The sequence below is a fragment of the Eucalyptus grandis genome, chromosome 9 (assembly GCF_016545825.1).
Source record: "Eucalyptus grandis isolate ANBG69807.140 chromosome 9, ASM1654582v1, whole genome shotgun sequence".
Taxonomy (NCBI): Eukaryota; Viridiplantae; Streptophyta; class Magnoliopsida; order Myrtales; family Myrtaceae; genus Eucalyptus; species Eucalyptus grandis.
This window is the reverse complement of record NC_052620.1, coordinates 15,183,514-15,210,551: the sequence shown is the minus strand read 5'-3', so window position 1 is coordinate 15,210,551 and position 27,038 is coordinate 15,183,514. Positions and strand designations below refer to the sequence as shown.

General features: G+C 39.2%; 1 protein-coding gene across 1 annotated transcript in view; it reads left to right on the top strand.

Moving 5' to 3' along the window:
* Nucleotides 1-27,038, top strand: part of LOC104418388 — a 72,587-nt gene that overhangs the window by 6,825 nt on the left and 38,724 nt on the right. The window contains exon 3 of the mRNA XM_039301561.1: nucleotides 3,583-3,720. Within this exon, the coding sequence (XP_039157495.1) occupies nucleotides 3,583-3,720 (138 nt within the window). The remainder of the gene's footprint in view (nucleotides 1-3,582; nucleotides 3,721-27,038) is intronic.

Below are 27,038 nucleotides of genomic sequence, written 5' to 3'. Positions count from 1 at the left end.
ACTATCATATGTACGGTATTGAAAGATGTAGACATACGCTCCATGGGAAAGGAGTTAATACCGTAATACGTATTTCATACTACGTATGCATGAGACGACCAATAAGAGTGACAAAAAGTTTGATCTCAACTTTTATGACGTGTGAGACTCTTGAGGAAAAGAGTTCCTCAATTTTTTTAAGTCCCCTCAGGACTCTTACTTATTCTCAAGATTTCTATTTAGTGTTTGCTATCTTAGGGTGTTGCCAATGGTCATGAGATGATTCGATCTAATGGGACATTTCTAGAAAAGCAAGCTGGACTGAAATTGAGAGTTTGAAGGAAAGAGGAAGATCGATTTTTGGAGAATCACATTGTGGTTTTGTATTCACTGGTCGACCAATTATGACTGTTTTTGTGATAATTATAATTGTGAATACAATATATATATATATATATATATATATATATATATATATCATGTTTAAAAGAGATCAAGGGAGATATAAATGTGATCGATCGATCTAGGGTACTGCATACTAAATTTACTCGGAGTGTGACGCCCATTATGAGCTGCTATATATTCCTAACAGATGTATAGCAACGAGCTCTCAAAGTATGCTGGTCGCACGGATTATTCACCAGTATGAATGTTGAAGAGAGGTAAAGAGAATCTGTTCGGCCCACCATGTGCGAGTGGGAGATGAAAGCTTTATTAGATGGGCTTAAGGCCCGTCCGCCCATGCTTGGGCCCGAAAAGCCCGGTCCATGGGAATAGGGCCCGTGGAAAGAAGGGGGTATAAAAGGGAGGAGAGAGAGAGAGAAGATGTTTTGGTTGAAATTAGAATTCACGTCTTCTCTCTCCCGCGCGTATTCTCTCTCAAAAGGAAAAAGAAAGAACAGTAACGCATACGGCTTGTTCTTCCTCCCTTCAAGGCTTCATCGGATCGAATTGCTCAGTTTCTCTTCCTCCATCAACGTCGGTGTTTAATCTGTGGCTAAAAGGTACGCTCGAATCCGTGGTGTGCTTTAGGATCGGTGATGCGTGTTGTTTTTCCCGGGCTTCGTCTTCCGCATTGATTTAGGGGTTCGATTCGGTGTCGAATCCGTATTATGGGGATCAGTCATTCCCAACAGTTTAAATACTTGGTTTATTGCATTCGGCACATTTTTTGGCTCATTTCACTCTCCTACGCGGTGTCGAGCTTAAAAGAAAAGGTTTGTGTGCAAAAAGGTCTCCGCGATTCCTTGAGGGTGAGCTAACTCCAAGAACCCGTGGTTTGCTCCAAATTTCCAAGTCCTAACGAGTTTTCTTCTCCAGTTTTCTTCACTTCTCCTAATTCGTGGAGTTTTCTTCTCAAGTTCTCCACACCTCTTCATCGGTCTTTTTGGTCCATGCCTCCATGGTTTAATTCTTGTTTGTCGAGTCTGCTTCTTGTTCATCAATCCTCGTATTCTTCATCTAAGCGCCCTTCTTCTTCGTCGAGTCCCCAAATTTCCTCTTTGTATGAGTGCGATGACGTCGAGTCCTCGTGCCGGTGCTCAACGATGTTGACGGCAACGTCAGTCCTCTTCGTCCTAGCCCGACGGTGTGAACAAAAGTGTTACAGGCCACTACATCAGGCTTAATTCCCTTTTCTTGTATTTTGCTTTCATCCCAATGGAGGTGTGTGAACTCATTTGAGGTGTTTTCTCTTGCGGGGAGAACTAGTCTGAAGTTTGGGAGTGATGTCAATGAGTATATGCACAAACATAGGAAGTTCTTGCGATCTTACTAGTCTTAGCAAAAGAAGAGATAGGGTCGTCCAAAACAAAACCGAAAAAGGACACAAATTGTTCACATGATTTTGTTTGGGTTAATTAAGGCGGGAGCAACTATATTTAATGCTCAATTTTCCGGTTATTTGCTTTGGAAACATGCTAGAAAAATTGGTGATTTGGCCTGGTTATCACACATGCTGCCCCTTCGAAATTTTCTGAAAAGTCAATTTCAAATTATTATGAATTCGTCTTTTGACTCGGGGCGTCAAAATAAAGGTGACATCTTTAATTACAAGTGCTATTTGTTCACTTATGCTCCGTTCGTTTCGCGGAAAATAACTTTCAGGAAAATATTTTCCTGAATTTCCGGTGTTCGGACGGCGGAAAATACACAGTCAACGGAAAATATTTTCCGGTCAACGGAAAATGACTTCCTCTTTTGAAAAGAGGAAGTCATTTTCCGCAGCTCGCGCTCCAGCTCCCTTCGTTCTCGTTCTCTCTCTCTCTCTCTTTCTTGCTCTCTCTCTCTCTCTCTCTTTCTTGCTCTCCCTGCTGCAATGGCTTCCTTCTCCGGGATCAGCCTCCGCCCTACCCGGCCGCTCCTGCCCGCCTGCTCCGTCCGGGGCGCCACCGCCGCCGTCGCCGCGCTCCGCTTCCCCGGCGGCTCGAAGCCGCGCTCCGCTTCCCCGGCGGCTCGAAGCCGCTCGGGAGGATCCGGCTCAAGAGGGAGCACGCGGCGCGCGGGAGGCTCGCGGGGAGCCCGCCGTCCGTGCCGCTCGTCGTGCGGTGCGAGGCTTCCGGTGGACGGGTGAGCCTCGCCGGCTTGGGGCGAAGCTCGGCCTTGCGGATTCGGCGAGCCGGGCGGGGCTCGGGCCTTACCGAGCTCGCCGGATGGCGCGGCGAGCTCGGGCTCGCCTTGATCGGAGCCCGAGCTCCGCCTGCCAGATCCGGCGAGCTCGCGGCTCGCTAGACCTCGGCGAGCTCGGGCAAGGCCCGAGCCCCGCCCAGCTCGCCGGATCTGGCGACCGGATCTTGGTCGGCCGGATCTGGCGACCAGATCTTGGTCGGTCGGATCTGGCGACCGGATCTTGGTCGGCTCGCCATCGTCAGGCGTGTGGTGGTGGAGGAAGGAGGAAGGAGGAGGAAGAAGGAGGAGGAAGGAGGAAGGAGGAAGGAGAAGGAAAAGAAAAGGAAAAATAAAAATAAAAAATAAAAAGAAAAATAAAGAAATTAGTTAACGAACGGTGGAAAATGTTTTCCACTCAAAATTTAAGTTTCCACCGAACACCGAAAAATATAGCCATTTTCTGGAAAATGACTTAGGAAAATATTTTCGGAGATGGCTCATTTTCCGTGAAACGAACGCAGCATTAGAGTCTCCGAATATCCAATGAATGTGCGATTCCTTTAATATTGTATTTGGGAAACTGGCCTACATAATTTGATGATCCAAAGTGCTATCTATTTTTGGAGTGCCGATTTTCTAGGACAATCTGTTCTGAGGTGCTGAAGCTTTTACTGGCACAGCACCATTCATGCTATGGGCTAAAAAAAAGCATGTTTTCAGTGTTACAATCATCAGCATTAGATGGCAACCTAAGGAAGACTGTATTCATTTTTCTTCTTTCATGTTGCCAAATTTGTTGTTTGTGCCCTTCGGGCAATGAAACAAAAACCTGGATAAAATGCGTTTGTTTGTGTATCTTAAAATTGGTATAGTCATTTCTTTGTCAAATCGAATTTGAGCAGGCCAACGTGTGGTAATTAGGCGTCCTTCCTCTGGTGAGGCCAAAAATGGTGATATACAATGCCCTGGGTTTGTTAATGTCTCCTGTTTTTGCAGGAGGAAGAGAGTGTGCCGGATGCATTGACAGACCTATCGATGTTTGGGCACCCATCGTTGGTTTCGCATGCAGAGAGCAGCGCACAAGAACAAATGCGCGTACCAGGAAAGATGGAGGAACTCCTGGCTCCATTTGAGGTGAATTCCCATCGGTAGACTAGCCATATGCCTGAAGTTTGAACACTTGGTTTGGTTGCATTCGGTGCAGACTGTACTGAAGTTCAAATACTTGGTTTATTAGTATTCCTCCAGACGGCAAAGATGGTGGAATATACTTGGTTTATCAGTGGGGACTGTACTGTAGTTTATACACTTGGTTTATTGGAGGTCACCAGGGTTTCTGTTGCTTGAAGATCAGAGAGAAGAAGAAGAAGATCATGATGCAGGGGTGCAAGCAGCAGCCCTGCAACAGGCCCAGCGCCAATGGCGGTGGCAGCAGCGGCAGCAGCTGCTGATCCTGCAGAGCTCGTCGGGAACTTGAGCTTCAGCAGCAACATGTCGCTGCTGAGGAGGACGAGGAGATGTCGAGGGCTGCTCTGTCCACTTTCAGGTTCAAGGAGGAGGAGATCAAGAGGAAGAAGATGGAGATCTGCGACTGCGTCCTCTCCCACCTGGGTCGGATCAAGGGAGAGACCAAATGCTTGGCCACTATTCACAAGGTACGCAACATAAAATCCCCACATGAAAAATTGGTTTACTTTGGGGGCTTTTTCTTTTCTATGTTCTGGTAATAGCAAATAAGAGGTGAGGGCTTTTTGTAGTTATATTCATGGAGAGTTTTTTGTTACTTTGTTTTGGGAATGAACAGAGAAAGGGCAGCAAAGATGACGGTGGCGAGTATAAAGCTGCCGAGGAACAAGAGACAGGCGGTGGTGAAGCAGATGAGGCACGACATCGCGTCTCGTCAGGACGCCGCTGCTCGTGTCCAGGTACATCTAGTTCTTTCATTATGATTTGCTTTTGGTTATTACATTGGCAGTTGGTGTGGCTTTTTTGTATTGGACGGAATTCATGTCTGTGTTGAGAGAAATTGGTTCTGAGAAAAAAGGGTTACTCGCAAATTTTTAGTGGTTTTTGTACATCTAATTTATAATTAGAATGCTTGAGACTGCTGAGCTTGAAATAGTCATATCGTTTTTGGTTGCATTCAGTCCTTTGTATCATCCGGTGTGAAAAAATTCATGCTTGAATGAATTTTTGAGATTTTGAATTCGCATCTTATTTGATTCATGGGATGCTCTACATATAATGGACTTCTAGAAGACTTGACATTCAAGTAGGAATGTTTTTATATCCAAATCAATCACCCAAGACTTCAGCATTCTGATCGACGAGGCTGGCAAAATATATCGTGGACCTACCTAAAAGCCTAAAGGTGGCTTGCATATGTTTTAGCCTAGAGGTGGCTTGCATATGTGACTTGATACATTGAGTTAGACCTACAAAATGGCATAGCATTATGGAAATTGCTTTCTAATGTGGATGAGGGCCTGTGTCTAACACGCCCAAAAGTCCTGTGGAACCGATGACCACGAATCCGAGCCAAGGGACCCAACAAAAGCAAAGAGGAGTCCCAAGCTGTACATATGCACCTGTTCGATGATTTCAATAGGAGTCGAAAAAAACTAACATATTCAGCACAAGAACGAGTATTCCCCACAGGTCTGCACATATGCAGAGATATGGAAGTGTTGTTGAAAATCACGTATTTAAGTGTCTTTAGTGTGGAAGTACACAAGTATTTAGACCTCTGATAAACCGTCGGGTTGAGGAAAAGAAAACAATGAGACTTCATTTCATTCGTCCTGCTCTGATCATTCAGGGTGAAATTTTAAATCACTGTTTATGTTGGAATGTTTCCCAGATTAGCCTGTGCCATTACATCTGGTGATATATTAGACTATACAAGAGGCCAAAGCTGTTAAGTTCACTAGATTTTCGTAACAGAATGAAAAGGTATCAGAAGTTCTTTAATAAGAATGGTAAGAACAACGAAAGCTTTCTGTCATATTGCCAAACAGCCAACAGCTTTCCATTAGAATATCTAGTTTTCAGTAGTAAAGCAACTCCGAAGCACGAAGCCGGAACAAGCGTACTGAAGATGAGGGAAGCAGGACTTCCAGTAGTTCAACCTGACACAAATGTACACACTCACACCTAAATAAACTATGGAAGGCTTAGAAACTTCCCACCAACTCTCGCGTTAGACACAACCAGCACAGTGACACAACACCTTCATAGAACAAATGACCGTGATATTATCATATTTTTTTTCTTTACTCATGCAACTGCTCCTTGTAAGGTCTATATTTGGCCCTTTGAGCCTTGATTTCAGTAGAAATTAGCTCACGCTAACCTCCTCGTGTCTCGATTGGCTGGATTCGCACAATGCTTGATTCATTTCAAGGATGTTGATTATCATGTCCTTAGCTTGATCTAGTGCATTCAGATCAATCCACAACTTATTACAACCATAAAACCAATTCCTACTTGTTTTTGCGATGAGAATTGGTGATCAAAGAACACAGTAGCAGTTAAGCTCTGAGTCAACATCATCAGGAGTTATACCACTTGATTTAGATATCAGCACCCTCAATCTTCTGGCCGCTATTCTTCGATTTGGCAACTGAAGGCTCTACTAAATGCAACAGAAGCAACAGATGAATGCAACAGAAGAAACATATGTTAACTATCGCGGTTATATCAGGATTCTGTTAGGAGCTTCTTCATTATAACATAGACAATGCAAAGCAAAAAGAAAAGCGTCTGTACAAAAAGAAGTGGACTTTGTTGTTGCAAGAAGAATAATGAATTCACATACATTACCATGTATAGCCTGATCACAAGAGCATCGAAGAAATTGTTGACATTTAAGCGCAAGGTGTTGGCCACGTTACAACCCAAGTCATGCAAGGTAAGGACTATTATAATGCTACGAAGAGATTATTCATCGCAGAACCTTCACATCCTGCGAACAATTTGAATTCTGTTTCTTATTCTGTTTACATTCTTGGACTTCTATTCCTTAGTGGGCCGCCATTATGCACGAGTGAAAAGAGAGAATCTATTAGAAGAGCTCGCCAAATGCTACATCAGTGACTACCAAAAGACAAGAACATAAGAGGAACACAGACATGCAAGCCTCGCCAAGGAGCTGCAGAGCGAGATATGTAACTGCCCGTGAAAGACAGGTTTTCTTTTTTGTGTCGTTAGTGTAGTCTCATGATATATAAAGCAAATCAGAACTGGAGCTTAAAAAAAAAAAAAAAAAAAGTGGATAACACGATGATGATGATTGCAATTAGAGATCATGACGCCAATAGAAGGATACCCACAGCACCGGATGCTCACCAGGAATGACCGAAGAACAGCAGCCGCTTACTGGTAGAATGAACGAAGAAGGAAAGGAGATATAGGCAGGTCGGAAAAACTTGTCACATCTCCTTACACTAAGTCTCAAACATTGACTTCACTCCCAAACTTCAGACCTAAAATACTTTATTAATTGGTGGATGATGTATTTCTGTATCCTCCCCTATTTTTTACATTCGATTGAAAGCCACTTCAAATAGGAGTTAAAGTAGTCGATCTTCTAGGAATTCATTCTTTTAGTCATGAAGTATTCATGTCGGGTAGAGTATAGTGTCTATTTCTGCCACTCATTTAACTTTTGATGCCTAGGTTGAGTCTTAGCTTTATCTTCTACTATAATTTAGTCGATTGTGCACATAAAAAATTCTTAATTTAGCTAGATTGAGAACAAAACCAGTTTTCATAAAAGTTGTGAAAAAAACAAGAAAGTGTATTTATGTGTGCGAATTCACATAGATGAAATTTCATTAACCTACTTCCATAAGTGCACTAGATAGAAAGGGGTGAAGGAGGAGGGGGCTATATCTACTTGATTTATTACTACTAACCTGCTCATTTTCTGTTAATAATATATTGTTTCTCTTTCCAAGAAACTTATCTTGAGCAGATAAGGCACCATACCCATATCATACGTTACTAGTCTCATGGACCAAGTAGGGTACGAGCCAAAGATTTGGTGAATGGCTTAGTATAAAATTGTTTGCATTTGGTGGTGCAAGAAATAAACTTATGTGATATATTGAATCTGCACATATAATCCCGTTCATTTAATCACAGTAAACCTCACCCGATTCATGTATATTTTCACATGATTATGTTTTCTATTATATGTAGATCATTTCTCATATTTCAATCTCAATGAATGCAAGTAATCTATATATTTGACTTTCATATGTATCCTTTTGAGTAATTCAATCTTAATGAATGCAATTAAATCTTCTATCTATTTTTTGTAAATAATACCATTGACAAATAGATTAAACACAGTAAAAATAAGTTGATTTGTATTACTGGTTGATTTGATTGCATAGTTTTTTTTTTTTTTTTTTTTTGAGCAAAGATTTGACTGCATAGTTTGATTATCTTATTTTTATTCTGAAATTTTCTCGAAAGATTAATAGTGATTATATTTTTCAGGAATCAAGCTCTCATGGGACTTGTACATGTTTGAGAGGCTTGGTGAAGTTTTGAAGACCACTAGCGTTATTCTTGTTGGCATGCGAGGAATGAAGTAGCATATTATTTGGTGGGTCAATGCACTAAATGTGTCTAAGATAAGGTACTTCATTTGAAAAAAGAAGCTATTAAGGCGCAATCAAGCTATATAAATTCATTTGAAGCAATTTGTTGATCCGAAGTTTAAGTTGAAATTGATGTTTTGATATTGTACTATTGGTACGCCAAAACCCTATTTCTCAATCCCATGCTCAAGCTCAACTCTATATAGCATATGCATTCGAGATTAAACTCGATTCAACTCAATTATTGATAACTTAGAAACTAAATCACATTTTGAAGCTTGAACTCCATCTCTAGTTCTCATAAAAAAAAAATCAAAAAGGTAATATCATGCTTTCATTTTCCTAAACTCTTTTTAAATTATTAACACAGTGTGCAAGTCAAATAAGTGTAGTATTACAAAATTTGACACCTACAACATGTCATTGAAATTAGTAAAATAACCGCTAGCAAATATCAAATTATAAAGGCTGACCAATAAATGTATAAGAAAAACTCTTTCAGCTCTATTGCGTTTGCTTAGCGCACCCTATTTACTTTTGTCTTTATTTTTGGCTCTTACGCTATAGATGATTCCCAAGATGTTTGATTTGCTAGTCATCGGAAATGGAACAAGAGAATCGCCTCATGTCCTCAACATCTTTCGGGACAATGCATCACATATCCACCCAAAAAACATCAACGGATGAATAATGTGAAATCCTTGTCGCCATTGGGTACTTGATTCCAAAATCTTCTCAAAGCTAAATCTATTAACTTATCAAAGTCATAAGATTCAAAAAACAACAAATTCAAAATCAAAAGAAGTTGACGTGCTCAGGAGTTACGACGCTCAACGTGCTTAGCCGTCACACAACAGCTATGAAACTCCTGAATCATCCATTTGATCACGTCACACAAATCACAACGAAAAGGTGAATACTTCTCATGAATGGACTTTCGCCTTTTCTGCGCAATCCAAAAAATTTGTCTAGATGTACTGAAGGACAATAGTCAATTTTTCACCAGCATCCATAAATAACTCTCTAGATTGATCTTTGTACAGTTCCAATGCAAGAAAGGAATAATTAAACAAGGTAGGTCCAGAGAGGGAGAGAGAGACACCCTATGTCCGAGAGAGAATGACTGCAACAAAAACAGTATGTTGATGTGTTTTCCTTTTTTGCATTCTAAAGCAATTTTAGCTGTAGCTCGGACATAAGGTTCAACTGCACATGAAAGAGGTCTTGTCATTGCTATAAAATCTTTTCTAGACTCGTCACATCTTGAAGATGCGGGAACTATACTATTTCTTTAATGAGCTTTCTCCAACAACGGGCACAAGAAGCTGTTTTGTTCTTTTCTTGCTGGACCTAAGACATTTATAACAAAAACAAATAGTTCGAATGTGGGCTCTACAATGACCACTGTACCTTTGGAGATAAAACTAACCTCATTCCTTAAGAGTGTGGCTCATGACTCGATGATGGAGAGTGTAAACTGATGTTTGGAGATCTCTATTGTGTGTTATGATCGTCATCATCCTACAAAGCAAATAAGTGCAGGAAAGAGGATCAAGCATAATGGGTGCGAAACCAGCACAATAAATCATGTTAGTGGTCACTACTTGAACATCACACAATTAACCTTCAATAATTTGGATTGGAGAAGGATTTAGAGGAAGCTTGGATCACAGAAAGTAATAAAATAAATGAACAGAGGAGCTCATAACTAATTTGTAAAGCATATCAAAACGTAGAGAAGCTTATTTGTTAAAACATAATGAGCAAGACCTGATCGGCCACATTTCCCGTCACTTGAAAAAAATGCAGACGTGAACAGAGGAGCTCCATTTACTTCATTGCAAAAAACAGAGTTGTGAGTGGCCAAAGCATCTTATAAACACCACAACCAATATTGAATGGCTGTAAACCGAGAGGCAGAGTTCACAAATCACAATCATTGCTGCAACCCAGTAAACTTGAGAAGTTCGGTTATGAAAATAGAAGCCTAACCTTAAGAGCAAGAAGAAGAAGAAATGCATTGGGGGCCAAAAATAGAGTAGTGTAAGGTTATCAGCATATGGTATTAGGCAATCTAATAAACCCATACGTCAATAGAGACCATTTCCAAGCATTTGACTGTGTCCCTCATCCACTCTCAAGTGCTAAAACAGGCAACATTTCAACTTCTCTTCAATATAAAAGATGCTATAACACTCCAAGATCTATACAGAGAAGGACAAGAGAGCTCAACAGTCACTATCTGGAAACATGGAAAGAAAGAGCAACACCCAGCAGTGACTAATAAGGGCAATCACTTGTATACTTCAAAATGAACAAAAAGGATCAGGCATAATGCAAGAGAAGTAAACCCAAAACATGATTTAGTCACCGCAGAAAGGGAAACAACATAGTAACAATACTAAATTTGTATTCCACTTCCAAGCTCCATCAAAGTGATCCTGATACCATACTCATGTTTCAAGTCTATCCACATATATTCCCTTTAAAACCACCTTACTGTCCAATATCCAGGTCACTCAGTATTTAGTAAATAAAACACCTTTCACTATTTTAACGTTCAATGAAATTAGTCACACCTCATGGCTCATGACATACTTACCTTGTCTAGATCTTGTGAGACCACTTCAAGTCCACCGCATGCAGACAATTCTATATGATAGTAGCAGCTTTTTGAGCCTATAACTCTTGTACATCTCCATCTGTCTTCTGTAATTTCTCTTTTGTTGCTTTCAGTATCTCCTTCACCTTATGAATCTCTTCATCTTTCTCATTCTCCAACCTTATGTTCTTGGTTGGAAGACAACTAGATTCCTTCAACTTGTGAATCTCTTCATTCTTTGCTTTCTTTGACCCTAAGTTCTTGGTTGGAAGACAACTAGATTTGGAGGCCCTAAATCATTCAGGCATGGATTACGCTCTAACATCATACCATCCAGGTTTCTCTTTTCCCAACACTAGAAAAACACTATTTTGAGGGGGTGTTGTTCTTTCCAAGTTCCAAATATACCTCCATAAGATCATTCATATGCCCATGCAGTTTAGTAACATAAAAAACTTATAAACTAATGATGCTACTATTTACTGGCGAGCAGCTTTAAGCTGAAGTCATAAGTACGTATGATTGCCTTTGATTCTTGACTCTGCTTCCTATCATGTGCCAGAACTTGGTTTAGTCAGCTTAACGGAATGAACCATATCAAGAAGACATTCAATATTTCACACTTTTCTGTGAAACAGGAAAAGATGTCCAGAGACATCAAATTGAGAAAGTAATCACATTCTTCCTAACTATAGTTGTTCCTTGCTTATTTGTTATGTGACTTCATCCACCAAAACCATATGAAAACACACACTAGGAAGTTAGACTTTAGGTTTTAATTTCAGACTATTTATTCCAGCTTGCCCTCTTTTCTTGATCCATTCATGTTCTGCACAGATAGCTGTATAAATTCCTAATACATTGTAACAACAATATTGTCATTGCCAAGACTGTATAACATTTGTTGACACTAGATGAACTATATTGAATAACTTTTCAACAATTGTTGGGATGTGTGCGATGGCACAGCTAGTACTTGGGTACTCCAGGGCTGCAGTACTTTTCTGTTTTTCAATCTCTCTCGTTAAACCAAGCTGCAGTCAGGTTAGCAAATTAATAGAAAATTGTACAGGTTTCATCATCTAAAATTTACTTTACAACTCTAGTTGGTTTACAGCTCTTTTGTTAATGATGGTGGACTATGTGTGCTAGATAAACCTGAACCAAGTTATCGATTATTGTGCTGTCACTAGCAGACCCAAATCAGAGAGCTATGGGGATAACAAGTTATCAATGCAGGTGCTGAGAACATAGACAATCTTAAGGAGGCAATTCTAGAACACATTCTATGTTTTCTTCCTATGACAACTGCTATTCAAAACACGTGTATTTTTGGAAAAGTCGCAAATATTTCTAGACATCTTTACCTTAGGTCCAAAAATATTTCACTTCAGCAGAATCTTTTCTAAAGTGATATTATTGATTTACACAATGGAAATATCACTTATCAGGGATCACAAAAATTTAAGTAAAGATGAGAGCACCTTTTCTGCTGTTATTCTAGCCGAACTTTTGTTCTCTAAGGTGCGTTGTATCTTTTGTTTTGCTCTGTTAGCCTTACCCGCGTCAGTCAGCTTGTGCAATAAAACAGATGAAAAATAGAAAGGTTATCACAAAGTAGTCATCAACAGGTAATGAAAGTCCATTTAATGTTGATAGGTCAATTAAAACAATTCTAGAACAAGATTCGTACCTTCCTTGTTCCTTTCCTTTGAACTCCAAAAAGTGACAAGATTTGTGCATTGATCTCTTCTCACTCTCTCCAACAGATTCTTCAAATGATATGAGAATGATTGAGAGCTACCATAGCGAGCAGCTTTTAAATCACTTTTACAATATCTACATTTAGGATTGTGGAATCCATTTTTCTACAACTGGTACGAAGATAATCATGCTTAGATAGCAAGGAAATATTAATAATGATTGTAAAATGGAATTTCATGCCAGAACAAGCTAACTACCTCTACAATCGTAATCATAGTGTTTCTCATATCCTTGGTAATTTGCTTTCAAGTTGTAAACAATGATGTTAACTCGCAAGCGATGGTTACAAGAAACTTCCCAAACCTCCAATAGGTTGCATTTTGTTCCCTAGCCTGACAATGATGCATTTCCCAGGAGAAAGACTGTATACACTCGATAGACATGTAAAGCTGCGCTTCCTTTTTCTGGTGGCAGCTGCTACTAGACAAGAAAATCTAAATATCGAAAGATGGATCTAATATTATCAAACCAGATCAATACTCGGACCATTTTAGTATAGTATAATGAAAAATACACGCTATATATGTAGGTAGGTCTTACCTAATGCATTCACATTTGTAGTCTCTTCTTGAGGCTGCTCAGTTTCGGTCTCTGAATTGGAATTTAGCTCATTGCCATTGTGTAATTTTGCAACCTTCTCTTCTAATTCACAGCTTATCTGCACTGCGTGTGAACCCACACAAATGACCATGCATCTTGTGTTTCCCATGGATATAAATCACCAAGATAGTAAGTATTAGCAATTCTTAGTAAGAGATCGCAACTCTATCAAAATGCTCATCTATTATCTTCATTTGCTGCAGGCGAATGGTCTCAAGAATATCTGATAAGATTTCAAATGTTACAGAAAATGGCCACAATAAGAGAGGCAAAGCCATGAATAAACAGACTTAAACTCCTCCAAGCGAAACCCAACACGAAATCCTAAAGAAAGAGCTCTTAAAAGTTCAAAACCTCACTCGGAATGAATGCTTAGGACATTAAACAATGTGAATGAGGCATAGTATGAACGGCAATTGGAACTCAAATCACGTAAACTACACGAATTGGAAAGAAGAAAAAGCAGGGTAAAACCCCATAATTCAAGTAGGAAACTGGAATCTATCAGGAAAATAACAGAGGTTAAAAACTTGCAAACCAAGACAGGAAAAAATATGCAAGAATCAATGGAAAGCAAATCAGAACAAACGGGTTCACATCACAATCGACAATCAGCAAATACATTTTAGGGATATCGAGTCGATTCACAAGTCATGAACCTGCATTACTCCAATTCGAAGTTATCAAAAAAGCCAAACCGAAAAGAAGAAAAGAACATAGAAAAAACCACAGTAAATGACACCACCGATGGACAGAGACGAACCACAGTCAGCGAGTCACTCACTAGGCACAAGCATTGGTAAAAGCGAAGACAAACGGAGAGAGAGCGCTTCAGCTTGAGCTTACAGTGAACGATGTGAGTGATGAAGAGAGAAAAAAGTCACAAAGAAAAGAGTAGTTGAATAATTAAGGAGATAAAAAAATCTAATTAGATATACATAACCAAAATAAATATAGAAAATCATAAAATAAAAACTTAAATATCTCTATTACACCAATCATTAGAATTTTATGATTTGCGATATTTACAGTGAAAAATAAAATATTCAAGGGATAAGTACATTTAAAATTTTAAATTTGTTGGGAACTTCAAAATAAGGGACCCTATTGTAAAGCCCTAAAGGCTTGTCCAATTTTAGAATTTAATATTTAAAGAATTTTCCAATTTTTTCTGAATTTTTTTCTGATTTTCTTGAATTTTCTGAATTTTTAATATTTTTAATTAATAAAATTTAAACATTTTTCATATTTATTTATCTTCGAGATTAAAAATTTATATATATTCAAAATTTTTAATTTTTTTGAATCTTTAAATATTTTTGGAATTATTTTGAATTTTTTTATTTTTATTGTTATTTACGAATTTTCTGATTTTTCGATTTTTTATAACAATAATTATTATAAATTTTCGGAATTCTTTTATATCTTCGAATTTCCTAATTTTTTTTATTGATTTGTAGGATTTTTATATCTTTTATGAATTTTTTTAGCATTTTTAATGAGTTAGTTTATTTTATTTTATTCAGCGAACGGGTTCGGACCGTTTATCCGATCCGATTTTCTGACCCGAACCGTTTACCCGGATGCGACCAGCGTCGGATTACAACCGATTTTTTATTTTATATTATTTGAATTTTTTAAATTCTTTTTATTTTTTGTCTTTTCCTGTTTTTGTCTCGTTCTGCCTTCACTTCTTCCTTCTCCTCTCGACATCCTCTACCCGAACACCATCTTTCGCGGTCATTTATTTTTATTCCTTTTTAACGTAACAAATACCATCACCGACGAGTTTATCACGAGAGCTTAGATCACCGCCGACCTATCTCCGACCGCCGATCGTCTATTCCGACCGACGTTGACCACCTCCGGCCGCCCACTCCATCTATCGGAAAACTGAACAAAAACCATCCTACCGAATCCACTTTTTAACCGCAGCAACCTCAGAAAATTAACAAGCAAACTTACATGAATGAAGTGAGATGGGCTAACTAGTATGCCCTTGATACGCTGACTTCGCTGGTGCGATGGAATTCTCCGATGGAAATCTTTCCGGCATTGGAGATATGCATGCACGTTGGACTCGAGCAAAAGATTTTTCATCATATCGCATAGAAACACATAGAAAATGCTAGTGTTAGACATGATTCAACAAATGACGCAGCAAGTACGAATCGATCTTGAGTTTAAACGTGATTGAACTTTCGGCCCTCTGTTAGGCATTTTATCAAACATGCAATATGCAGATCTTTCCATGGTTTTCTGATTTGATTTTGACGAGATTCTCAGCCTCACACGTTACGACCAGACTTAAAACACCATTTTTAGCAATAAAAAAAAAAAATCGTTTTATCAAGATTTCTTCAAGAAAAACCATCGAACCGAGCAAGTCTTTCTCGGCCAAAACAGAGACAGAGCAGAGCGTTTGGAGCGAGATTGCACCTGGTTTGTTTGGCGGATCGAGGTCTCGATTGACGACGATGAAGAGCGTCTGGTTAAGAGCTTTTCCTCCGCTTGCAGAAGAAATCTCAGTATTCTTCTGATCTTCGACACCGAATCTGTGAAGAACAACTCGCGGATTAGCCTTCGACCGGAGCTCTGAAAATCGACGGCGAGCTCCAGCGATGTGGTTTTCCGTCGCTCCGATACGGGATGCACTCTCTCGTTCTCTCAGATTTCTCCCTTCTCCTTGGCTGCTTCCATCGAGCTCTCCTCCGTCGAGCGAGCACACGTCTCAAGTGAACTCTCCCCTGGCTGTCCCTCGTTCCCTCTGGTTCTCACTTTTTTGCAGAGCCTTCCTTGCTCTCCTCCCTCAAAAACCAGCGAGCCCCCCCGTAATGGCCGAACGCTCCCGTCTTTCTGCTGTGTCACGGTCACGTCTCACCTTTTCTTTTCCCCAAGCACGCTGGTCCTTACCGAAGCAAGGCCAGAGGAAAGGCTGGGCTGGGCTGGGCTTTTTGTTTCTTTTCAGTTCGATGGGCTTATTTGAACAAAGAAAGAAAAATGGGCCAAGGAAAGTGACTTTGACGCATGGGCCAAAAGAAATGAACGAAAAAAGATAAATGGGCTGGCCACGCGGGCTCGGCAGGTCCGAAATTTGCTAAGAAATGTGGGCTCGGAATTTTATGACAATTTTTTTCTATCTCCTGCTTTTTATGATTTTTATATTTTTGTAAAATGAACAAATACTTAAAACATCAACAAAAATTCGGGTGTCAACATAAACTTTTGTGCAAAATTTTAAAGTAGTCTTGGCCAATTATTGACATTGTGGTCCACATCTAAGAAACATTTATACTCCCCAAGAGGTTTCGTGTTGTATCGAACACTTCAATATATGTTCGATCCTCTCGGACACTCTCGAACACTCTCTAATACTCAGTCAACACGTGTAAAAAAATCCAATATCTGACACTACGAGTTTCCGACATGTAATTCCTATATGTGAGATATATAACAACCCATGAAAGACAGGTTTCCTTTTTTGTTTCTTAAGTGCAGTCTCATGATGTATATGAACTGGAGCTGGTATATAACACAATGATGATGATTGCAATTAGAGATCATGACACCAATAGAAGGGTACCCAGTCACTAGGGACCGAGTTCGTTATTCGTTAATAGGAATGACTGAACAACAACAGCTGCTTACCAGTATAATGAAGGAAGAAGGAAAGGAGACATAGGCAGGTCGGAAAAATTTGTCACAGTTCCTTACACCAAGTCTAGAAAATTGACTTCGCTCCCAACTACAGACCTATCCAATCCACAAGTGAAAACACCTCTAATGAGTTCACACACATGCACCCGAACGAAAGAAATAAAAGAAACGGGATTAAGCTCGATGTAGTGGCTTATAACACTGTTGTTCATGCCGTTGGGCTCGGACGAAGAGGACTCAACGTCGTCGTCAGCCTCCTCAAGCTCTTGCGCGAGGACTCACCGTGGTCACGTTGAACAAAGAGGAAATTTGGGGACTCAACGAAGAAGAACAAGGACACTCGGACAACAGGAGGATCGACAAATAAGAAACGGACTCCACTAATAAGAAGGACACTCTGGACAAAAGACAGGATGAAGAGGTGAAGAAAACTCAATTATGACTCGGAAATTTGGGGCAAATCTTGAAAGCCGTTTTTGCGCAGAGGCTTTTCCTTTCAAGCTCTATGCCATTAAGAGAGAGAAATGAATACAAAAAATGCCACATCAGCATTTTCTAATAATCAAATTAGACAGAGTTAATGTAGAGAGTTGATTGCATCAAGTTGATACATTTTATAACTCAAATACAGTTTTTGTAAATTTTAGGATTCGATTGCATTTTTATAACAAGTTTTAGGACTTTTAGTGCACTTTTTGCAACATTAAAATATTCAAGTACTCATTACACAGCTCAAATATATATATATATATATATATATATTGCTGAGGAAGGTATTTCAAGGACACTACTTACATGGTCCACCTATCCACTAATCAAGTCACTTATGTCTTGATAACATTGATTGTTGCTTGAATTTGCCAGTGGTAGGGGTCAGCTAAGCAGAATTTGCGCAACAAAATCACCTAAAATAATCGTTTAATTGGTGGATGATGTATTTCCGCTTCCTCCCCTACTTTTTATTGTTCAATTGAAAGCCACTTCACATAGGAATTAAAGGAAATAAACTTCCAGGCATTCATTCTTTTAGTCATGAAGGTTTTATTTCGGGTACTATGTAGAGTCTATTTCTGCTGCTCATTTAACTGTTGATACTTACTTTGAGTCTTGGTTTTAATTTCTTCTATAGTTTAGTCGATTGAAAACTTATTCATTTATCTAGGTTGGGAACGAAACCAGTTTTCATCAAAGTTGTGATATATCTAAAAACACAAAGTGTATTTATTCGTGCGCATAGATGAAATATAATTAGCTTTCATAACTATGCTAGATAGAAAAGGCGGAAAAGGAGGAGGGAAGGCTTTATCTACTTTTTTTATTTGGTTGAAAGATTTTATCTATTTGATTTGTAACTAACCTTTTTCATTTTCTGGTAATAATATATTGCTTTATCCTAGATATCTTAGGCAGCTAAGACGTCAAGCGCATTGACATGTGTTATTATTCTCATCGACCACCTAGGGTTTGAATCAAAGATTAAGTTAATAGATTTGGTATAAATTGTTTCCATTTGGTGGATTTACTATACTTTTTCTCATGATATTGTTTCCTATTATCTATAGATCTTTTTTTCATATTTTAATATCAGTGAATGCAGTTAACCTACATATTTGACTTTCGTCTGTTTGAGGAATTTAGAACGTCTTCTATCTAATTTCTTGTATATAGTGGATCAATGCAATAAAAGTGTCTAAAATTACGTATTTCATTATATAAAAAAAATGCTATTAAGGCACAATCGAGAAATTCATTTGAAGTAGTTTGTTGGTGCAAAGTTTAACTTAATGTTGATGGTTTGATATTGAACTGTGAGTATGACAAAACTTGGTTTCTCAATCCCATGTTTGATATATCATATATGTTTGAGTTTAAACTCGATTCCAACTTGATTATGAACAACTTATAAACTAAAACTAAATCACAATGTGAACCTTGAACTCTATCTCTAGTTCTAAAAAAAATAATAAAATTAATATCATACTTTCATATTCCAAACATCCTTTAAATTACAAAATTTGACACCTACAACATGGTATCAAAATTAGTGAGATAACCACAAGTAAATATTACATTATATATATCTAGATACTTTTTTCTTGATTTTTTCACTTTTTTTTTTTTTGGATTTTCTGCTATAAATGACTTCGAAGAAATTCTTGGGGCAAGATAGGGGACTAGTCGGACCAACTAAATATGTACCAAGGTTCTGAGTGGTGCAGTATTTTCAAACAAGTAAACAGACTCGTTGCACCGGGCCGGGCCTAAGCACTCTTGCCCATCCTTGGCCCAAAATTCCATTGGGCTCAAACAAATAATGGGGCTTGCCGATGCAAAGCCAATTTTCTGCCCATGATCATGGTCATTAAGGCTTGTTTGGTAAATTTTGTTTCTATTCTCTAGAACAATTATTTATATTCTTTTGATCTGGGGAACAAAAAAAGAATAGATACCTGTTTGATAAAATTTATTTTTGTTATTAGAAATAGATTTGGAACAAAAACAAGAAGTAGAAAAAAGTAGCTTCTTGTTCTTGGAAACAATTTCTAGAATCTATTTTTTTCTCTCTTCTCTCTTTTTCTATTTTCCTATTCTCTTTCTTTTCTTCTTCTTCTTCTTCCTTTTAGCCGGTCGCCGGCCTTGGCCATGGTCAACATCGGCGCGGACAAGGGCCAACGACCTGGCCGGAGCATTGCCGCCTCTGGAGACGCGAGCCACGGCGAGGCTCGGCCTCCCAACCGACTTAAGGCTGAGGCTCACCGGGCCTCACCTCGGCTTGGCAAGGCTCGACAAGCTCACTAGACCTCGCCTAGTCGATCCTCGGCCATTGTCATGTTCGGCGACCAGCCAACAAAAAAAGGAAAAGGAAAAAGAAAAGAGGAAAAGAAGAAGAAGAAGAAGAAAATATAATAAAGAATTAAAAAAACTAAGAATCCTACCAAACGTATTTCTATCCCGAGAATAGAAATTTTGGGAAGTTACTAAACGCGTTCTTTTGCTCAAAAATTGTTCTCGAGAATAGAATTAGAAAAAAACCATTTCTCATAAAAAAATTATTCCCCGGAAGCGTTACCAAACACACCCTTAGTTACTTAACAAACGCTTTATAACACGTTGCAACTAGCCAAAAAGTTTTTATAAAAAATGAAGTGTATAAAGGTCAATAAATTGAATGCATCCAAGTTATTCATGGACATTTGAGATGTCTCTCTATAGGTGATTCCCTTTATCTCTCTATTGTTTATGTTGAACACACATTCGTGCGTCGGTGCCCCCTTTGGCAAGATCTTGTTCAGATCAGCTCCTCTCGAAGTACTACTCCTTGGTTCGTTGCAGGTGACTTCAATGCCATAAGGTTCCCTTCGGATAGGATTGGTAGCCTTTCCACCTAGTTACCGTCTTATGATGAATTTGGAGATTGCCTTCAACAGGTTGAGCTGGACAATCTTCGGCATACTAGCTGTAGATACTCATGGGCTACTTCCTCTGGTGAAACTTGCAAACAGAGGAAATTTGATAGGATCCTCATCAATCCCTATTGGAGTAGTGTTTTTTCATTCTCGGAGGCTTTATTTCTTCTGGCCGGTATTTCAAACCACTCTCCAATGGTTATAAAGATCTTCCCCGCACCAAAGACGAAGAAGCCGTTCAAGTTCTTTAACTTCTGGATTCAATATTTGACCTTTAATCAGATTGTCCAACAAGCCTGGGACTCTCCGATCAGTGGTATGGCCATGTTTAACTGTTATGTTAACTTGAAGCTTGTTAAAGCTAAACTCAAGAGCCTCAATAAGGAGTCATACTCAGATATATTCGCAAGAACTGCCTTAGCTCGTGATGCTCTTAATGTTGTTCAAGAAGCATTCCATTTGGATCCTTTCAATCTAGATCTTGCGGCCAAGGAGAGAGAGTGCACCAAGACCTTCTCGGACCTACGGCTTCAGGAGGAAAGCTTCTATAAGCATAAATCAAGAATTAAAATGGCTTGAAGAAGGTGACCTCAGTACCAAAATTTTTCACCATTCGCTGAACAAGAGGCACCTCCTTAATCGAATTCTCTCGCTTCGAGATGATGTTGGGAATATGGTTCAGGACCCTCCCTTAATTCAGCAGATGGTTGTTGCTCATTTTCGTGATCTTCTAGCTTCTGCTGAGCACAATACCTTGCTGTTTATCCAGGATGTTCGGTCCATAATCACTCGGACTCTAGATGACAGCCAGATTCTGCTTCTATCTAAACCTGTGTCGGAAGTGGAGATTCGAGATTCCATTTTCTCCTTAGCAACTGGTAAAGCACTTGGCCCTTATGGCTTTAGCATGGAATTCTTTTGGCATTGTTGGGGCACAATAGGTCCATCAGTTACTACGGCGGTTTTGGATTTCTTTTCTATAGGGAAGCTCCTTAAGGAATCTAATAACACAATCCTTACAATTGTGCCAAAGTGCCCTAATGCAACTACAATTAATGATTTTAGACCTATTGCTTGTTGTAACACGGTTTATAAGTGTATTATGAAGATTATGGCCAACCGAATGGTTGTTGTCATGCCTGATGTTATTAGCCATGCTCAAAATGCCTTTGTTAAGGGGAGGCATATCAACAACAACATCCTTCTAGCCCAAGAGCTCCTTGCTAGGTTCCACCATGTGCCGTATAAGCCTAAGTGTGCCATAAAGGTTGATTTTTGAAAGGCCTATGACACTCTTAACTGGGATTTTCTTGAGGTAACACTTCAAGCTTTCCAGTTCCCCTCTCACTTCTCTAAACTTATTATGAGTTGTGTTCGTTCGCCACACATCTTTGTGGCCCTGAATGATGAACTCCATGATTTTTTTCCGAGCAGTAGGGGTATTAGACAAGGAGATCCCATGTCACCCTATCTTTTTACGTTTGTAATGGAGGTGTTTACAGGCATTCTGAATATGCAAACCAGCCACCCCTTGTTCTGGAGATGTAAGTCGACTAGGCTCTCCCACTTATTCTTTGCTGACGATATCCTACTTTTTGTGGAGGCGAATATGCCGAGTCTCACATTATTTAAGGCAACCATCGATACCTTCTCTTGGTGGTCAGGCCTTCACCCGATCTTGCACAAGAGCGAGATGTATTTTTCAGGGGTCTCCCCGGATTCCCAAAGTGCCTACACTTCACTTTTGGGATTCCCAGAAGGATCCTTGCCTTTTCGTTATCTAGGGACTCTGGTTATTTCTTCTAGACTTCAGAAAGATGACTGTATTACTCTAGTCAATATCATCACTTCGAGAGTGCAAACTTGGACACAGCGGTTCCTATCATTTGCGAGACGCCTACAATTAATTAGGTCAGTGCTACAATCTATTTAGGTCTATTGGGAAATTATTTTCATTCTACCAATATCGATATTGGACAAAATTGAGCAGATCTCGAGACAATTCCTATGGAAGGGCCCAGACCTCGGTGCAGGTGGTGCAAAGGTTGCGTGGACTGTTGTTTGCCTTTCAAAAGCTAAAGGAAGCTTAGGAATCAGGAGACTTCGGGAAAGCAACACCATAGCAATGCTCAAGCACTTATGGTTATTATTTATAGATAAAGAATCTCTTTGGTGCAGGTGGGTTCACTATGTATTCTTAAAAAATGTCAATTTTTGGTTGGCCTCAAAGCCCACGTTCTGCTCATGGTCATGGAAGAAGATCCTTGACCTTAGAGGCGAATTCCGTAGATCTTTTTGCTGGCAAGTGGGGGATGGCACCTCCATCTCTTTCTGGTTCGATAATTGGCATCCCAAAGGGCCACTTAATTTGTTGTTCTCCAATACTAACATCTACTATTCTTGGCTCCCCAAGGGAGCTTCTATGGCTGACTTTATGTCATTTCTAGATTGAACTTCGGGTGTTTTGAATGAGATTACCGCCTTTGGGATGACCTTTTCCCTTAGCTTAAAAATGAAACTGATCGTTTCATATGGTTGGGAAACCCATCTGGTACCTTTTCTACTGCTTCTGCTTGGGAAGCTATTCGGCCAAGAGGGCAGACTTTGGATTGGGCTCCTTTTATTTGGAACAAAGCGCTGGTCCCCCGCTATCAATTCCTGCTGTGGTTGATCACCAGGAACAGGCTGCCAACTCAGGTGATGCTTCTTTCTTATGGCAGAATCCCATTTGTGAATTGTGGCTTTTGTTCTTGTCGTCCAAACTCGATCAACCATCTCTTTTTTGGTTGTTCCATTCTGTCCACACTTGTCACTTTCTGGGTTTCTAGATTTAATTTTGCTTGGACGAACAAATCTTGGATGGATAACTTGCAATGGGCGATCAAGTATTTATCCAGAACTTCCTTTCATTCCACCCTTGCTCAGTTCACTTTTGCTGCTTTATGCAACATCATTTGGAATGAACGGAATAATATTCTCTTTGAGGGTAGATCGCCCTCCCTTTCTACCATGAAGATACGATTGGAGAAGATTGTCAAGGACAAGGCTTTGTCTTTTCACCAGATTCCTCCTAGCACCACAAATCGTAGATTGTTGCATTGCTGGTTAGTAAACCCTTCTTTTTGGCGGAATGATCCACTGATTGGTCAGTAGACCTTTTCGAGTAGGGGGTTCTCTCATTTCATGTTCTTGTCGGAGGTCCTTCTCGGTTCATGCAGCTGAAGAAGGTGCCGGTTTGAATTTTTGGAAGCTTCTCTAGTGCAGTTGGCGAGCTGTTCTACCATTCCTACATTTGTATTCATCTCCCTGCACTTGTATAGTTGTTGGGAGTCGGTATTTTTATGTGATCCCCGTGTAGGTTTTTTTGCTTTGCCACTGTTTGGCTTTCCTCTGCAGCTAGTTTTCTTTTACCTTGGCACCCTTCCACTCACTATGACTGTTGTCCTTGTGAGGGTAAGTTCTTGGTGCCGAGTTTTTGTTGTATAGCGTTCTTGTTGCTTTGGCTTAAGTCAATATATATCTCTTACCTTTACCAAAAAAATAAAATAAAATGAATGCATCCGTATGTGAATGCACTAAAAGCTGGCCGTGTCCATGAATTGCTTTTCCGATGTTTAGGAAACCTTGGACGTGACAGGCGAAGAGATGCTCATGCTTGACAGTTTCCTTAAATAAAAGATGAGAGAGCGGTTTTCTCTGATCCAATGTCCTATTCTTTTGAATACTCTAGGTTGATAACATTTGAAGTGGAAAGATCGTAAGCTTCTTTCTCTATCTTGATTTTGCATGCTTACGGAGGATTCCCAAGAAGTTCATATCAAAGAAGTTGAAGGAGGTTATGGTATAACTACTTCATCCTTGGTACCCAACCAATTTTTGATGGCGGAACTCTATTGATATACCATGGTGGACACATCATATATCTTCAAGATAATAGCTAACACCCTTCAGAGTGGATGTATTCTCTCTCTCTCTCACGCCCTTCAAAATGGAAGTATGTCCTTCAATTTAGACATGTAAAATTCAACTTCAGAGAAATTAAGAAATTTCAGTTATTTACGTTTAGTGATTTCATATGAAAATGCATACTGTGAATTTTCAAAGGATTTTGACAAAAATCTCACAACATTTAGGGTGTTGTCTCATCTGGCTTTTCGGACCCTTATTTCAACTTTTGTTTCACTCATTGTTTCCCCTTTAATGTTTTATAAATCAAAAAGAAAATTTTCTCAGATTTCGTGAGAACATCACATATGATTGGTTGTATAGTCCTTCGCCTTCACTAGAGATTAAGTCAACAGAGTAGCAAGATTTGGAAAACCAACAAATTCGAAATCAAAAGAAGAAGACGACGTGCTCAGAAGTTATGAAGCTCAACTTTTCATGACTCCGAGAAATTAAGCCCTCACACGACAGCCACGCCTTTTGAAATTTTTTCTTTTACCTTATAGTGATGGCAAAGGCTGCAAAGAAAACTTAAATGAATCAAATTGATTCATAATCTTATAAAGATTATAAAAGCCCCGAGCCACCCATTTGATCACGTAGCACAAATCACAACAAAATGGCAAATACTTCTCCCGGATGGACTTTCACCTTTTTTCCTCGATCCGAAGAAATTGTCTAGATGTACTGAAGGAAGATGGTCAATTTTTCACCGGGGTCCTTAATTTATTAGACACTCTAGATTGTTGTATATACAATACCAATGCAAAAAAGGGATAATTGAACTAGGTAGGTTCAGAGAGGGAGAGAGAGATGCCCTATGTCCGAGAGAGAACCACTGCAACAAAAGCACTATGTCGCTGTGTTTTCTTTTATCGCATTTTGAATCAATTTTTGCTGCGGCTCGGATATACAGGTACAAATCGCTAACATAAGAAGGTTCCACTGCACATGAAAGAGGTCCTGTCATCGCCATAAAATCTTTTCTAGCCTCGTATCTTGAAGAGGCTGGAATTATAGTAATTCTTTAATAAGCTTTCTTCAACAATGTGCACAAGTAGTTGTTTTGTTCTTTTTTTGCTGGACCTAAGACATTTGTGAAAAAAAAACAAATAGTTAGAATATGGGCTCGACAATGATCACTATACCTCTGGAGATAACACTTGATGATGAAGAGCACAAAATGATGTTTGGAGATCTCAATTGTGTGTTATGATGGCCATCCTCCTAAAAATATAATGAGTGCAGCAAAGAGGACTAAGCATAATGGGCGGAAACCAGCACAAGACTTCATATTAGTGATGACTTGAACATTGCCCAATTAAATGTTCAATAATTTGGACTAGAGAAGGATTTAGAGGAAGCTTAGATCACAAAAGTGAGAAAATTAATGAACATAGGGCTCATAATTAATCTGTAAAGCACAGCAAAACATAGAGAAGATGTTAGGTGATTGCACTAAAAGCTTATATCATAAAACAGAATGAGCAAACGCGATCAGCCACATCTTCCATCACTCGAAAAAAAATGCAGAGACGTGAATAGAGGAGCTCCATTCACTTCATTGCAAAACACATTAGTCGTGAAATTCATTGACACAAACTTAGTGCTGTGTGGCCAAAGCATCTAATGAACAATAGAACAAATAATGAATGGCTGTAAACCCAAAGGCAAAGTTCACGAGTCACCATCGTTGCAACAGCCCAGTAAAACTTGAGAAGTTCGATTATGAAAATAGAAGTGCATCGATGGCCAAAATTATAGTGTAAGGTAATCAGCAAATGTTATTAGGTAATCTAAAAAACCCATACATCTACAAAGACCATTTCCAAGCATTCCACCGTCCCTTAACTACTCTCAAGTGCCAGTACGGGCAACATTTCAACTTATCATTAATATAAAAGATACTGTAAATCAAACAATGAAAACAGAGCTCAATAGTGACCATCAGGACACATGGAAAGAAAGAGCAACGCCCATCAATGACTAATAAGAGCAATCATGGGTATACTTCAAAGTGAACAAAGAGGACGAGGCGTAATGCAAGAAAAGTAAACCCAAAACATGATTTAGTCATAGCAACCATGCAACATTTGCATTCCACTTTCAAGCTCCATTGAACTGATCTTGAGACCAAACTCATGTTACAAGTCTATCCCCAATATTCCCTTTAAAACCACAACACGAGAATAGCAATCCACAACACGTGTAAAGGCAGAACATGCTTGAAGCACGTATAGAGATAAACTCCACAATATATAATCAAAGTTCAATGAGGCATTCAAACTTTGTTTTTTCCCTAGCCTAGACCAGAAAAAAATATCTCTTATTTTTCTCAGAAAGATTCTTGCACTAACATGACCATTATAGTGTGCCCATCAATATTAAGAGGATTTTCAGCTCATTATTGGGTGTGAACTAGATTGCAACTCGTGGTCTATCTGGCTCAACTAATCATGTGTATAAATAATTTTTATTGTAAAACAATATCTTCAACTTATATCAAACTATCTTACAAACTAAATCTACCACCAAAAAAAAATGCGGAGTTTGTGTGACTTCATGTGCTCTTGTCAAGTAGGGTAATATATATAATATATGTCTAATTTCTTATTTTACTTCCCTCTATCACCATGATGTTCTCTGTGAACATTTGCCAAATATAAGGTCAACAATGGCTGCTTATGAGGTTATTTAACTATAGAGTCGTCTATAGAACGTTATATATGATTCTAAGAAGGTGGGACCTTGATTCATTTCTAGAAAATGCAACCTTGGACGCGTGGGTTTGCAGATATCTAATCAAGCCGAAAAAGAAAAAAATTAAAAATTTATTTTAATGGCAGCATTTTTGCCTTCATGTTCTTC